The following is a 15,448-nucleotide window of genomic DNA, read 5'->3' on the forward strand; positions in this document are numbered from 1 at the left end:
CTTTTCACTAAATTCAGCCCATTCTTTGTTGGATTTAATCATCATGATGACTTATGGGTGTAATATTAGTAAATCACATGGTAGCTATACATCTTTAGATAACTTGTACTAAGAGGCTGTTATTCCTAATTTAATTGCATCACATGACTTTCTGTACTTTATCCTTTCTGTTGTTCAATAAATAATATTTTTGAAGTACTTCTCAACACTTGATTCAGCAGAGCTGGGGGAATGATGAAGGCTTTGATTTTGTAGGGGAAGCAGCCTTTTAAGATCTTAAGAGACAAATGCGTTTGAGTCTCACCAAGAATGGCACCTGCCAGCATGACGCATACAGAAGGGAAGCTTTTGTGTATGAAGGTAAGTGTGGCTGTGAATTTCAGTGAATGATTGCAATTGCAAATGTGAGTCTGCTTGCATGCATGAATTTGCATCCACTTGCGAGTCTCAGTATGTGGAATTGTGTGCATGTTGATAAGTGTGGTACCTGTGTGGTTATTTGTCTATATATCTGTGAAGCTGTCATGTTGAAACTCTGTGAGGGTGAATCCTGCTGCGTCTGTGTGACCAGGAGGCTTGTAGCAACAGGACGGGGTAAACAAGCTGACCTTTACAGCTTTAATCACCCTGGAGGACGGGGATGGGTTCGGGCTGTGAGCAGAAAGGGTAGGAGGAGGGGGAACGGAGAGTCTATTCTAGGATAAGAAATGCGCCCTGCTGGTTATGTCAGTGTGTGTGCTGACAGTTATCTGTATCTGTCAAGTCATCCCTTACCTCAGCCAGTGGTACAATGCCCTGGATGTCAGCGTTGCTGATGTAGAGGTGTGATACTTTCTCTGTCTGTCTGGAAACTGTTTGCACGCCAACTGGATACTCAACGTTCCAGTGCAGAGTTTGGGTTGGCACCAAGTTGATCACGTTATCCACCTCAAAGTCCAGCTGCATCACCTCATATGACGGACTTTCCAGTCTACAAAAACAGGGAGAGGTTGATAGTGAGATTTTAATACATTAATTATCTTCCCAGGGTAATTCACTGTGGAAAGTCTTTTCTGTGGGAAAATGACAGCCTCTGTTATCCAGCATCAACACACATTTGTAATTTGCAAATAAATGATAGTTGTATTTTGCCATGACAACTGAAATGGATGAATAAAACCTCAAAAGAAAAGCAAAGCATACAGATATTTAGAGGATACCAGGCACATTAATTTGAAGACTAACGGCAGTACGAGAAAACAATGGTCATTCGGTTTAATACAACCTTCATGTCTGCTTATTCTTGATAGAGCAATTGTCAGTCACAGTTAAAGGTAAACAGCCTTGAATGAAAAAAGACAGCTAATTGTAATATGTTGCAGGAGACAGTTTTGTCATCATCAAATGTCATAAGGTGCGAGGTGAGCAGCCAGTACAAAGATGATAGATGTGACATATTCACAATGAGAGAAAAAGGTTGAGAAGAGGGATAAAAGAATGGTGTCATCCATTTAATATCGTGGAATGTGCCATGCAGCCGACTGCCTCCTGAAAAAGCGCTTATGAAGTCTCAGTCACAGCCTGGAGATAAAAGAAGCTGTAGTTTACATCCTCACTAAGCATTTACTTCCACTTCGTTATGATTATGATGATGATAGTAAAGATAAAGATGCTGACTGGGATTTTGGTAATAGTGACAAGTGCCACTGTCACAAGGAGCGCTAAGGAGGTGCTAAGACTGAAGTCACATATTAATGTGTGTGTGTGTGTGTGTGTGTGTGTGTGTGTGTGTGTGTGTGTGTGTGTGTGTGAGAGAGAGGAATCAGAACATCAAATTCAAAATTATTATCATTTTTTTCATAGTTGAAAATGAAATGGCAGCTGTCCTGGTTTATGCCACTTCCTTTCCGTTGTTATGTGTTAAATGCTGTATGCTTCTTAACTACTTTAAAGTAATTAAAAAGAGAGTTTGCTTAGCTTAGGATAAAAACTCTTAGAAACACCAAGCATTACTTTTTCCAGCTTTTTATTTTTTTTTAGCGTCATTTGTAACTCATCAGTGCTTCCAAGTTGCCTTGAAAGGCACCATTCATTCATTCATTCATTCATTCATCCATCTTCTACTGCTCATCTGTTTCCGGGTCATGGGGGTTGCTGGAGCCAATCCCAGCTCACACTGGGCGAGGGCGGAGTACACCTTGGAATGGTTTCCAGTCCATTGCAGGGCCAACACACAGAGACCAAAAACCACTCACACTCAGACCTGCGGACAATTTAGAGTCACCAATTAACCCAAACATGATGTCTTTGGACGGTGGGAGGAAACCCATGAAGGCATGAGAACAGGCAGACACCGCACAGAAAGGCCTCAGGGCTGGGAACCAAACCCATGACCTTCTTGCTGTGAAACAACAGTGCTATGCCGCTCTGCCACCGTGCCACCCCCTGAAGGGCAACATGTGTCACAAAATAATGAAAACATTTCATTACTTCGGGACCACTTTCAGATTCAGTTCTCCATGTCTACCTTGAAAACAACCAATGCAGAACATCTATCTTCTAAATCCGATTTCCTTCCCACTCCTCTGTTCATGTTCTGATTCCTACATACAGAAATTTGCCATTCTGACAACTTGGGTTCCTGCTGCACATCATGGCCTCCCAACTGTGTGGACTGCCATTACCTGCTTTCCCTCCCTGCTTGTCAGACATCTCCATTCTACCCACTGTGAGTGCGACTCACATCCCACTTCATTATTTATCACCACAGAAATGGAGAGAGCTATGTCATTGTTTGAGTAATGCTGTATGTGGAAGTTGGCCCCGTCGCCAGGTCTGTGGTCAGATTCAGAGTGGCTTTAAGAATAAATGACATAAAGTCCACGGGAAATTCAAATTAAAGAGCAATGCCACGTTGTTTTTCTGCCACGTCAAGCTGCAGCAGCCAGAGGATCTGGATAAAAATAAACTGAAATGTGACACGGTCAAGATAGCAGTGAAATATGCTGTTGGATATCACGGGTTGGATTTTTAATAAACAGATAATGCACAGATGGCACAGTTTCACTGCTCTGGAAATAACATAGTTACTGTTTAGCTCTTGAAAATACTATATTACTCTTTAAAAGAATTCTCTCTGAGAGCCTCAACACACGTAAGCACACACACACAAACAGGCCTGACATCTAATGGAAGTGGAATCACAAAGAGAGAAGGTAAGCAGCTCTAAATTGATTTTCAAGTCACCGTTTTAAACCTTGGTCCTACAACGGTGCAGACAAACACACAAACACACGCAGAGCCGCTCTCTTTGTATGCATCTGTGTGTGTGCGTCGAGGGAAAAGGAGCTGAGCGATGTGTTTCAGAGATAGATTAAGGAGAGAAAACTGATGGGTGTCAGGTCCTGTTGACCTCTTCCACATCCCTCCGTCATACTTTATTTTTTTTTGGGGTCTGTCTCCACCCAGCTGTCTGCCTCAACGGCTATTACCAAACCTGATATCAACTTATAGCTCTTCAAATGCTTTGTGACATGCTGTGTTTCTTACAAATACAAACATTAGTGCAGCTTAATAAATTATGACCTACAGCTGTAAACAGCAGAGTTATTATGTGGTGGCTTTGTAGTGTATGGTAGGCGTTCACACCTAAGGCTGGGGTTGGTATTCAGAGCTGATGCAATGAACTTTTATTTTTATGCATTCATTTATTTACTTATTTAAAAGTGCTGATATCCATAAAAACAACCTATTTGGGGTTCTAAGAAACCAGAATGCAGGGCTCCTCTGGCTGATTGTTTTCTGAATCATCAAATTGAAATATAGCAGATTTCAGGTAAGAAAGCATGGTGGCATCATGGCTAGCACTGTTGCCACGCAACAAGAAGGTCACAGGTTTGGTTCCCATGCCGAGGGCCTTTCTGTGCGGGGTTTGCATCGGTGACTCTAAATTGTCTGTAGGTCTGAGCGTGAGTGGCTGTTGGTTTCTGTCTGTCTCTGTGTGTTGCATCTGTGGTGGATTGGCGACCTGTCCGGGTGACCCTGCCCTCGCCTAATGTGAGCTGGGATTGGCGCCGTCATTCCTCGCCACCTGGAAACAGATAAGTGGAAGAAAATGAATGAATAAACACACAGGAAGTAAATTTTGCATGGTTGGATGGTGAATCCAGATTTGCTGACCTTGGCTGATGGGGGTGACTGTTTATTTGTAACATCACAAAGATACAGTGTGGTGGTTGGTTTTGAGGCGTAGTTTGAGGCGTAGCCAGTGTCTGAATAGTTTTTAAATCTCCATGAACTGTGTTTTTTTTTTCTTTTTTGAGTTTAGACCTACTTTATCATAAAGAAAAACTGTGATTTTTGTTTTGTTGTAAGTGTCAGCAGACAATGTTCATGACTTCTTTTTGATAGAAAACAAAATATGGTTGCTCTACCTATTTTTTCTTTGTGTTAAATGTCAGTTATTTAAAAGTTGGTAGCACTCACATAGTTTGACCTCTGAAGGACAAATTCTTATGTGACCTCCTGAACGATACACTTTCTGTGTGATACAGATGAAGAGTAGCACAGTTTGGTAATGTTCACAATGCTTATATGTGTGTGTGCGTGTTTGTGTGTGCTCAAACTTATCAGTGCAAATTGCTGTTGTAACTTCAGAGGACACACTATCAGTAACTCCATTTCAGCATTGACACACACAAAGACACAATACTCTGTCACTCTCACGCTCTGCTCCCGTCCCCCTCGCACTTGCAGACAAATGCACACTAGCGATGCACACGGAACATACTTTTTTCTCTCGCTCTTTCACATACACGCACCCACTCACACACACACACACACACACTCACACACGTACAAGCCACCCAGAAAAATGTTGAGTGCATTTGGGTGCAGTGTAATCACTGGAGCTGAAAAAGCAATGTGTCTGCAGTGACAGGTTCACTCAGGTGTTAGCTCCGTCCCAACCACAAGGCTCCAAAACAATATTACACTGTCCTCTTGTGTGCGCACGCACACACACACACACACGCACACATACACGCACACACAGGTATCAGAACATTGCTCTCCAGCAAAACCACTGCGGAAGTTCACACATTCTCATCAGCTCTGAACGTCTTTCCCTTCAGGTAACGCTGACCTTCACTTGTTATTACTGTTATTGACAACCGATGGTGATTTTCAGCGTTGGCCTGAGTGGATCAACATAAACACACATAAATAAACTTCAATAGGCAGATACTAATGCCCAACTCTGAATGAACCATCTTAGCTTTGTTTCAACAGTCACTTATGGTCATGAGCTCTGGGCAGCGACATTCGGTGGGTGTTTTCTGTACAGTTGCTGGGCTCAGAGACAGGATGAGGAGCTGGAATCTAAGGCAGCCATCGAAGTTGTTCAGACATCTGATTGGGATGATTCTAAAGCGCCTTTCTTTAGAGAACTCACCGCTGGCATTATACATTCAAACTGGTCCTGGAATACCTGGGAGAGGAGGATCTAGAAAGTGTTGCTGGGGAGATGCTCATGTGGATCACTCCCTAAACTATTGCCAGCATGGCATGATCCCAGAGTCGAAGAGAAGGGACGGATGGATGGACGGAAGACAAAACAATCACTATGTAAATCTAACAGCGAGTATCAAAAATTGGATCGTGTTTTCTAAAATCTGACCATGGACAATATTCAGTCACAATACATAAAGTCAGATGTAAATGCACACCCTGGTGTTGACTTTAACAGGCTTAGACCTCCCTGTTTTTGTGGGGGCTGAGCTGTAAAAATGATCTTTATAAATTCCAATCTGACGGAAAAGCTGAGGAAAAAGATGAAGATGAAGAAAAACAGCTTCACAACAAAACATAATTTACACCCATCCTCCACAAAACAACTGCCTGAATGCTTGAAGGGTTTAGAACATCTGAGGGTGGACGTTTTCTTCAGTCACCTGTGTAGCTGGACAATTGATATAGATAGCTTAATGCAGAGAGAGACAGACAGATACAAATCTTTTTGATAATAGCTGTTTCTCCACCTGGAGGCTGGCCTGGTTTAGCCTATAAACCAAGATAAAAAGATAAACTTCTGGCAGCAGTCCGTGTCTTGTGAGACATGTTGGCTGGACTCATTTCTTACACTTATGTGTAACTGGTTTGGCCCTTCTGGAGTTCTAGAGCTGATTAGCAGATATGATTGACTTTTTTTTCTCTCTTTATCTATTTAGCCATCAGCTAAATGATTTGGTTTCCAGGCTGGGTTAGCTGAGATAAAATGTTGTTTGCAGCTCCACTGTCTGGCTGTGGCAGGCCTGTAATCCATGTTAGTGGTGTGGCCTCCACCTCTGTACAGATTTTATACAGAATGTATTATATAGTTTAATATAGAATATTGTGATCATCTGATTTTTCTCTTCTGGCATCAACATGTTGAAATTCTGGATTTCTGATATCATGAAGGCCATCACTATGAATACACAAAGATGTGTAACCCTCAGGCTGAATTTTAAGGGTTTGGGTAATGAGTTAACTCATCATTGGGTCAAAACTTTAATTTGGCCAAATTAGCATTTGATTCAAAGCACCTCAGGCAGCTTTGAGTACAGCCTCAAAGGACTAGAAAACAACATGGTCACTCAGAGACAGAATAAAAGAAACTTTGATGACTGTAGGCACATATAGAGGGAAATGAATGAATACTGGGGTTTGCTCTTAGTCTTGTGCTCTCTCTCTGTATATATTCATTATTTGGTACTTGAGCAAAGAGGAACAGGGACTTGGGGCAGCTGGGACACTGGCAAAGCACTTCAGGCCTTGCCATACAAATAGGATATGCAGTCCTTTCTGTCTTTCTGTCATTGCTTTAACAAACACAAACACACCAATTCTTGGCTGATTGAATGAATTCTCCCACTTACACACTTAAACTAAGTTTATTGCTGCCACCAATGTATGACACACACACACACACACACACACACACACACACACGTATGCAACGCATACTTCAGATTATCACTGGAGCATGTGATTTGAAACTGGAATTGATTAGATTGAGAGAGACTTTGCACCAGATTTTTCCTCAGGGGTTTGAATTTAAATGTTGCAATATTCATCAGAAAGTATAAATTACATTTGAAGTAAAAATGCGATGTTGGTTGATCATGAAGAATTCCACTTTTCTCCAAAACGTCCCCTGTGCTCAGAGGAGGCTGTTCTGTAATTCAAACCCTGGTGCTGACCCCTTGCTGCGTTTTTGTCCTCAGGAGAAACAGGCAGTAGTTAGAGGAATAATCTTTGCCTTAATGTTGCCATCAAAAACACACATAATCCTTAAATATACACAAACAATCACACAGAAACACGTACATGTGCAGTGTAGCAAGTGCACTGAGGACAGGCTGTCTTATCAAAGTGTAGTGTGGGAAAGTGGTCTCAGGAGGAATTCAAAGGACGAGAGAACAAACTTTCACTCTCTCACTGTCTCACACATGCACACACACACCAGACATGCACTGCTGGCAAGAAGAACCATCCTCTGGGAAAAAACGTGGTAGGAAAGAAAGGATAGAAACATGAGGAGAACAATAAAAAAAGGTTAAGGAACAATTTGTTTTCCATTTTTTGCTCAGAGGAAGTTGCAGCATTTTCCCTCAGCACCCACACAGCCACTGGCTGAGCAGGTGTGTGTTACACACGGTGGGACACACAGGTTTTATATATGTGATCACAGATACCTACAGGACAGTTCTGGATGGAAAGAGCATCTTGACTTAGTGTAGAGCAATTGACCCCCAAAAACCTGGTTGTAAGTCAGTGGTGCAGAATTTTCCTGCTATTTTAAGATTGTACTGTCAAGAGAGTAATCTGGTTCTGTAAATGCGGGACACAGAGCACTTACACTCTGCCTCATATCTTAGTATCTTCTAAAACTGCCATAGAAACCCACAAAATTTCATTCACACTGCAATTTGTACTGTTCGTATCTTTGTATCGCTGCACACAGCTCAGATAATCTCCTCTTGGGTCTGCACGTGTACCAGGACTGTCCCCGCTGTCCAGGACTGTCCCCACTGTCCGGGACTGTCCTCGCTGTCCAGGACTGTCCCCGCTGTCCAGGACTGTCCCCACTGTCCAGGACTGAGCTCACTGTCCAGGACTGAGTCACTGTCCAGGACTGTCCCCACTGTCCAGGACTGTCCTTGCTGTCCAGGACTGTGTTCACTGTCCAGGCCTGTGTGTCTGTTACTTTTACCTTCAGTCAAAGTAACAGACACACCCTCGATACATTTACATCAGATGCTTTGGATTGCTGAAATGTTATCGCTCTGTATTACACACACACACACACACACACACACACCTGTCAGCAATGTGTTAGCTGCAACAGAAGGACAGAAGTAAAGGCAAGATGATGCCAGGCGGAACCAACACCGACAACACTCTGTCACAGCCATCACCTACTTCCACCTTCACTCTGTGTGTGTGTGTGTGTGTGTGTGTGAGTGACACTATGCGTGTGAGACAGATGGACGCAGAGATGCTATGCACCATCGCAGACAATCCCTGTCAGTTTGGTTTAAGACAACCCTGAACCATGTGTGTGTGCGTAGGGGTGCATATCATTATGTGCGTTGTGTGTGTTTCACCCCCACCTGGCCAGTCCATCAGCCTTTTAGTCATTAAATTACAAATAAAAGTGAGCTGTTTCATATATTTTGGCAAGGTAATGGTCCATTTCATTGGGTTGCTTGTCAATGATGTCATAAATGCAGTGAGTCAACAAGTTTTTACTGGATTTAATCAGCTTGTCGTTGGTTTTCGGGAGGAGCACACCTCTATACTGTAGATCATTTGGCTGCTATAGTAATCATGGTGAAAAGAACAAATCCCTGTCAACAATTGTCCGAGGAAATGGAAAGAAAGATGAAAGAAAGAGAACAAAACCAAGTTGGAGGTTAAATCTCTACAAGGGCACCTGTTGCGTTTATTCTCTGTATAAAAGAGTGATGTAGTAAATCATTAATGAGTTGTTGATGCAGCATACGGAGGAAGAACAGTTACGTTACATGTTATCAGCAGCAGATAACCTCAGGCTACTGTTTCAATCACGCTCTCTTTCTTTGATCAACTATTGAGCTACTTTTTTATGGTTGTCATGTAGTTTTTCTGCAAAAAAGTGTATTTTTGACAGATAAAAATGAGTGGTGTGAGTATGAAATCTCAATCTGTTTAGATATTATTACTTACTAAATGTGTCATCATACACCATAATGGATGAAGACATGAAGATGAATAGAAATCACGCTGATGCTCATCTCTCAAGTTTATAGGCTGCAAAGAGGTTCTCAAGAATTCACAAAGGGCAACTGTGTTGATGATAGATTTCCTGACATAAATACTAAGTATACAAAGTTTATAAAATTTGTGTTTGAACCTGTTAATATTAGCAGCTATGAGCCGCACTAGTGAACTAAATACACACACAATTAAACAAATGCAGAAATGCATCATGTTAAGAAGCTCTGAAAAAAATGGACTGGCAAAAACAGACCCACACTGAAACAAAGCTCGCTATCTTTTTTTTTTTTTTTTCAACAATGTACTACATTTACACAAATATACTAACAGCTTTCAGAGAGGGGCCGCATGGCAGCATAATGGTTTAGCACTGTTGCCCCACATACAAGTAAGTCGTGGGTTTAATTCCTGGGCCTGGGCCCTTTCTGTGTGGAGAGGAGAGTGGTTGTTGGTCTCTGTCTCTGTGTGTTGGCCCTGTGATGGACTGGTGACCGGTACAGGGTGACCCCGCCCTCACCCAGAGTGAGCTGGGATTGGCTCCAGCATCCCCCATGACCCAGAAATGGATAAGTGGTACCAGATAATGAATATATTTTCATAGAAAACAAATTGGCTGGAAACCATAATTTGAACACAGAGACACAGACCTACATTTTCCATTTTGTGCAAGAATTTATTCATTCATTCATCCATCTTCAAACAATTATCTGGACAGGGCCAACACACAGAGACAGACAGAGACCAACAACCACTCGCACTCAGACCTACGGACAATTTAGAGTCACCAGTTAACCTAAACATGATGTCTGTGATGTGGGAGGAAACCCACACAAGCACAGGGAGAACATGCAAATTGCGCTGAGAAAGGCCGCAGGCCTGGGAATCAAACTCGCAACCTTCTTGTTTTGGGGCAACAGCGCTAACCCTGCAACAATTCAATGTCAATTTAATTCAGTTTTGAAAAGGCAATAGTGCTGTAGCACGATCCCTCTCAGCTGTGACAACATTTTGCTAATTACCTGTAAATGATCATTTCTTTTTTTGATTTTCTGCCCCACACTTTTCTTTGTCAACACTGACTGTAGAGCAGAAAGAGCGTGTGTGTCTGTATGTGTGTCTGAGCTGTCAGGAATACAGTGAGGTTGTCATGGAGAGGACAGAGGGGACCCTGGGGGAATGAGTTTGCAGAAATAAAGGCAACCCCCCCAACACACACACACACACACACACATACTTCAGACAACATTTATATTATTCCATCCACACAATCACACACCACTGTCCTGTCATGCACTACTCATTAAAATGTGTGCGTGTGGCACAGTGTGCACTCTCAAGGAGAAACTTAAGGATGTTAAGAGGACAGATCAATAGTTCCGAAAAGCTAACAGAGATGCTTTGACACCGACACAGAGGTCCTGTTTGCTGCAGCTTCTCTCTATCTCTCTCTTTGTGTGTGTTTGTGAGCAACTATCCTGGTGTTGATATCAGAAAGAAACTATTTACTATTCGATCGTGTGTCTACGTGTGTGAGAGAGAGAATGAGGGAAAGGGAGAGGGACACACAGAGAGAACCCTGTGTTTGTTACTGTGTTTGTGCAATGATGTTTATGTAGATGTGCTCATTTATCACTCCATCTTTTGACGCTTGTTGCCACATGTTGCATTGTTTTTTATATTTCTCTGTCCTCTCCCTCATTTATCTCCATCTTTTTTTTTTTTTTCGTACTGCATGCACATAAAGTTTCCATTTGAAACACAGAAACAGCAAGGCAGGGTGGTAAGTAATGGCCTATTTCTTTGCCATAGTGGTTGTCTGATTGCACAGACTCTTGTTGGACATGTGCAGACCCCCCATTGTACACCTATAAACACGCAGACTGACGGCATCTCTTATTCTTGCTTGTTCTTTCTCCTACATACCTACCCCCTACCGTGACAACCAAGCAGTCTCCTATCTCTGTTGAACTTACACAGACACACACAGTCTTCCTCTTATCATTTTGCGACAGTGCCACACATTCTTGCTTTCCATCACAGACACTCAAGGGAACAAACACAGACCCCCCACCTCGAGCTATGCCAATATGCAACATGTAAATGCTTTTAAGAGAGAATCAGCGAAGGGACATGAGTGTGTGCTGCACCTGCATGTGTGTGTGCATGCAACGTTAAATGGTCTCCAAGGTGTCATGTTTTATCTTTGTTGGTTTTCCAGGATCTTTTTTACATTTTTGTGAATTTAATGCTTCGTTTTCTGGGAACACACAACAGACAGATTTGGGGATGATGGGATCATTTAGCGGGGTTGGTGAGCTTTACTGACACGAGTCTAAATGTTGCTCGCTTAAACACACCTGTAGGTTTTTGATAGAAAAAAACAAAAGTCCTGGTTCATTGAAAATATCGTTGCTGTTTAAATCACACAAATGGCCAACGTTCCCATTTTATTCAACTTTTAATTTGCCACTACATTTGCAGGCCATATCTCAGTATGGAACAGTACTGTGCTTGTTTCTGTGAATGCATGATTGTGATGATGAATAATGTATCATTTGCAGCCCTACTGCGCCTTTTGTCGCATTTTAAACACTGAAACACATGAAAGCCTCTGAGAGAAGGAAATAAGTTAGAGAGTCAGAGAGATGAGACAAGAGAAGAGGAGGAGGAAAGAGGGAGCTCAGGTGAAAAATGAGGTGATGATAGCAGAGAGAGAAAGAGAGAAGACAGAGGGACGGAGAGCGCGAGAAATACAGAGGACAGAGACAAACTATGGGAGACATAAATGCAAATGAAAGAAAGTCCATTAGGACTGTTCTGGTTTATCTAATTGCTACAAAATAACAAGATGTGAATTATCATCTTGATGAGATGCAGATGACGCGCCGTTAACAAGTGAAATCCTGCCGTTCTTTTCCACACATCTCTGAAGATCTCATTAAGTCACACTTCTCTTCCCACTCAGTTACCTCACACAACCCTCTTTCCTAAAAGCAGCTTAAGCTTTGATAAAATGACAGATTGTCACTTGGTATCTTTAAAAAGGATTTCACACGTAACGAAAAAAAATAAATTTTACAACCAAGTCTTGCCTCCAAGATGATGCTGTGAGGTGCAGAAGGTCACTAGTGAATTATAGGTTAGATTTACTTGCATATTGAAACACAAGGAAAAAAATAGGAAAAATGTAGAAATAAGACAAAGTGCCCCCACCTCACTGCAAACAAAATTACTGGACCACGAACAACACTTTTCCCTCCATCCACCATAATCTACTAAAACTGTGCTTCCCTTCCTCTGATAATAACCTTTTTCCTTTTGAGCTGATAATTCCAGTAGTCTTCTGTCATTACATGTAATCATCCATCCATAGTGTGAGAGCAAGGACTGTTCCAGTGTAGCTGCTCAAACAGCAAGACAACCTTTCAAAACAGAGAAAGCCTGTGAGGTCTCTTGCCTCGCGCTATTAAACATATTTGGCCTGACTTGTTTATGTTGGACAAGAAAAGATTCTGGTCCTTCTAAAATAGGTGAAAAACAAAACAGCCTTTAGAGCATGCCAGATGACTGTTCTGTAATGAATAAAAGAGAAACTTTTCACCAAAATTTTGTGGCAAACTTATATTTTCCTTCTTCTCTGAGAACAAAGGTGGCTGCGTCGAAAAAACAAAATCAACTTTCACCAATCTGACCCAAACCGAGACACACACAGCTTCACGGTATCGATCTGTGGGGTCTATGTGAAAAATCTGGCGTAAAAGCAGAGTGACAGCAAGCAACAGCACAAACACACACATTTCAAAATCAAAAACCCCGGCCCAGAGCAATCACACATGTCACATCGACGCTGCTGCCCCGACCTCCATCCCAACTTTATGACCTGTATTGCTCCCGCTCACTCCCTCAGAAATACACAGACACATACTCTTAACCTTTCCTCAGTGTCTGTAATCAGATATTGATTTAATGCAGCACTAGGTATCGCATCCATCTCTGCTTTTCTCCATCCTCCCCGATATTTTGGTGTGTTTATGATATTTGTCCGGGGAGGCGAAGGCATGCCTTTGAGATATGGGCTATCTGGCCCTGTCGGGGATAAAAATGAGATTTCTTTCTTTAATTTATTTGAGCAAAGATCATTTCTCTTGGAGAAAACCATAACGCCAGACTTTGTATCAAGGTCAGCATGGATCCAGACCATTATGCCTCCAGACTATTACCACGGTATTTCCATCTCGTGTGCTGAAGAAGATTGACCAAACAATACATTGTATTGTGTCACTACCATTGTTGAGGATTAGGCATTTGTTGTGCACTGGCCTCTTGTGAAGCAGTTTTGGTTGGACGTTACTGAGCATGTGTTGTGTCTACTTATATGCAGATGTTAAAGCTGATCATTTTTATATTGGGTGTGTGTTAATATTAAGAACCAGAAGCTGTGGAAGGAAGGACAAACCTGATGGGCTTAATGGCCCTTGAACTTTATTAGATCCTACTTTGAGGATGTTTAAACAAATCTTATACTGAATATGGGCTTTGTTTGGTCCCTCTAAATAATTCTTGAGAGAATTAGCTCCAGACCTGCTCTATAAAGTACGTAAAGTGTCTTGGATCTCTACTGTTATGTTTTCCTTTTATCTATTCATTTAGTTACTTAAAGAAAATTGTGTTTTTGTCCTTATTGTTGACATTGTTATTTTTTCCCTCCGTTATCAATAATTAGCCTGTCAAAGGTCCCATATTGGATAAAGTTTTCTATGTGTTTTTTTAATTGAAAAGCAGGCCAATGGGCGTTATAAACACCGTTAAAGTATCAAAGCGCTCAGTCCCTGGGGAAGTGAAACCAGCAGCCTATACTGAGCAGCTGTACCCAAAAAGTGCTGTGAGAATTTCTCGACCTTTGAGATGTCACAAAAAAAAGTAGTCTCCGCTCTCCGTTATCCAAACCCAGCCCCACGGGCCCACCATCCAGTCTTGCAGGATTTTGCTTTGGGGTATTCGGATGTTTATCTGAATGCTAGAAAAATATTGTTGCTGGAGCTTCAGAGAGAAGCCTGAGAGGCATCTAAAACCGTATTGAGCTCCGGATAACTCCGGATATCAAAGCTTCAAATGAAATGCAGGAGATGCATATAATATAGAACATCTTGAAAAAAAACAAAGAAAACTAACCAAAACAATAAATAAATAAACAAGAAAACATGATGATATGTTTTGATATTATTTGAGGGTTTTTCTTTTAATTTACTCTATCGAGTGAAATCAGAGATCATATTCTGCAAAAAAAAGAAAAAGAAAAACAAGATACAAACAAAAAAACTCAAAAAACTGTCCACTTGATGCCACAAACACATCTGGGTTTTCCACTATATTCTGTGTGTGTGTGTGTGTGTGTGAGTTGTTGGCAAAAACCACAACAATTACCATTATTTTGGTAACATTTATTTCCTGTTGCTTTCTACTGGAGAATTCCTGCTAAGTTATTTGATGAATTTGTGCACGGTGTACCTGAGACCTACTGCGGAAACTAAACAGACCTTTAAGCGATGTGGTGGGCTTTTATAAAGAGCAGTAATCTACACCACACTGTGATTTACACTGAGCTAGAAGAGCCAAAAGGTTTAACTAATCTATATCTTGTGGCTTTTTAACTGAACAGGACTCAACTCCCACAGTGAACATTTACCATGGCATATGCAATTAGCCAGCATAATACAGTTTTTTCTTACATTTTGTACCGAATGAGTGATCGGTATGACTACAAACGTCTTTCCAGCGGCTTTTTAACCATTTAATGTAAGGCATAATGCATAAAAAAAAAACAGTTATGTTTACTTATCATGATCCCCACACCCTGGAAGAAGAAATCTATACCAATCTGTAAGCAAAAATAAAGAATCTAATTTATTTAATATGTAGAGTGAGACATGTCCAGAGATCAATTAGTCTAGCTGATGTCACAGCCTTACAGAAAAAGTAAACAAATAGCACAAACAAACAAACAAACAAACGAACAGCTGAACAGGAATAGTACCAAAGAAGAAAAAGAGGATAGAAACTATTAGACCGGTCGACATGAAAAAACGAAATAATGGCACAAAACTAAAGAAGGGCTGAAGAAGTTAAATTTGCACTTACTAAATAGACCCACACTGTACGACATTATGGT

The 15,448-nt window shown here is 41.5% G+C and overlaps 1 protein-coding gene across 1 annotated transcript in view; it reads right to left on the minus strand.

Annotated features, from left to right (window-relative positions):
- Positions 1 to 15,448, minus strand: part of LOC115048747 (transmembrane protein 132C) — a 223,232-nt gene that overhangs the window by 58,290 nt on the left and 149,494 nt on the right. The window contains exon 5 of the mRNA XM_029510471.1: positions 775 to 970. Coding sequence (XP_029366331.1) covers positions 775 to 970 — 196 coding nt within the window. The remainder of the gene's footprint in view (positions 1 to 774; positions 971 to 15,448) is intronic.

Source organism: Echeneis naucrates, chromosome 9, assembly GCF_900963305.1.
Source record: "Echeneis naucrates chromosome 9, fEcheNa1.1, whole genome shotgun sequence".
In the NCBI taxonomy this organism is placed as follows: domain Eukaryota; kingdom Metazoa; phylum Chordata; class Actinopteri; order Carangiformes; family Echeneidae; genus Echeneis; species Echeneis naucrates.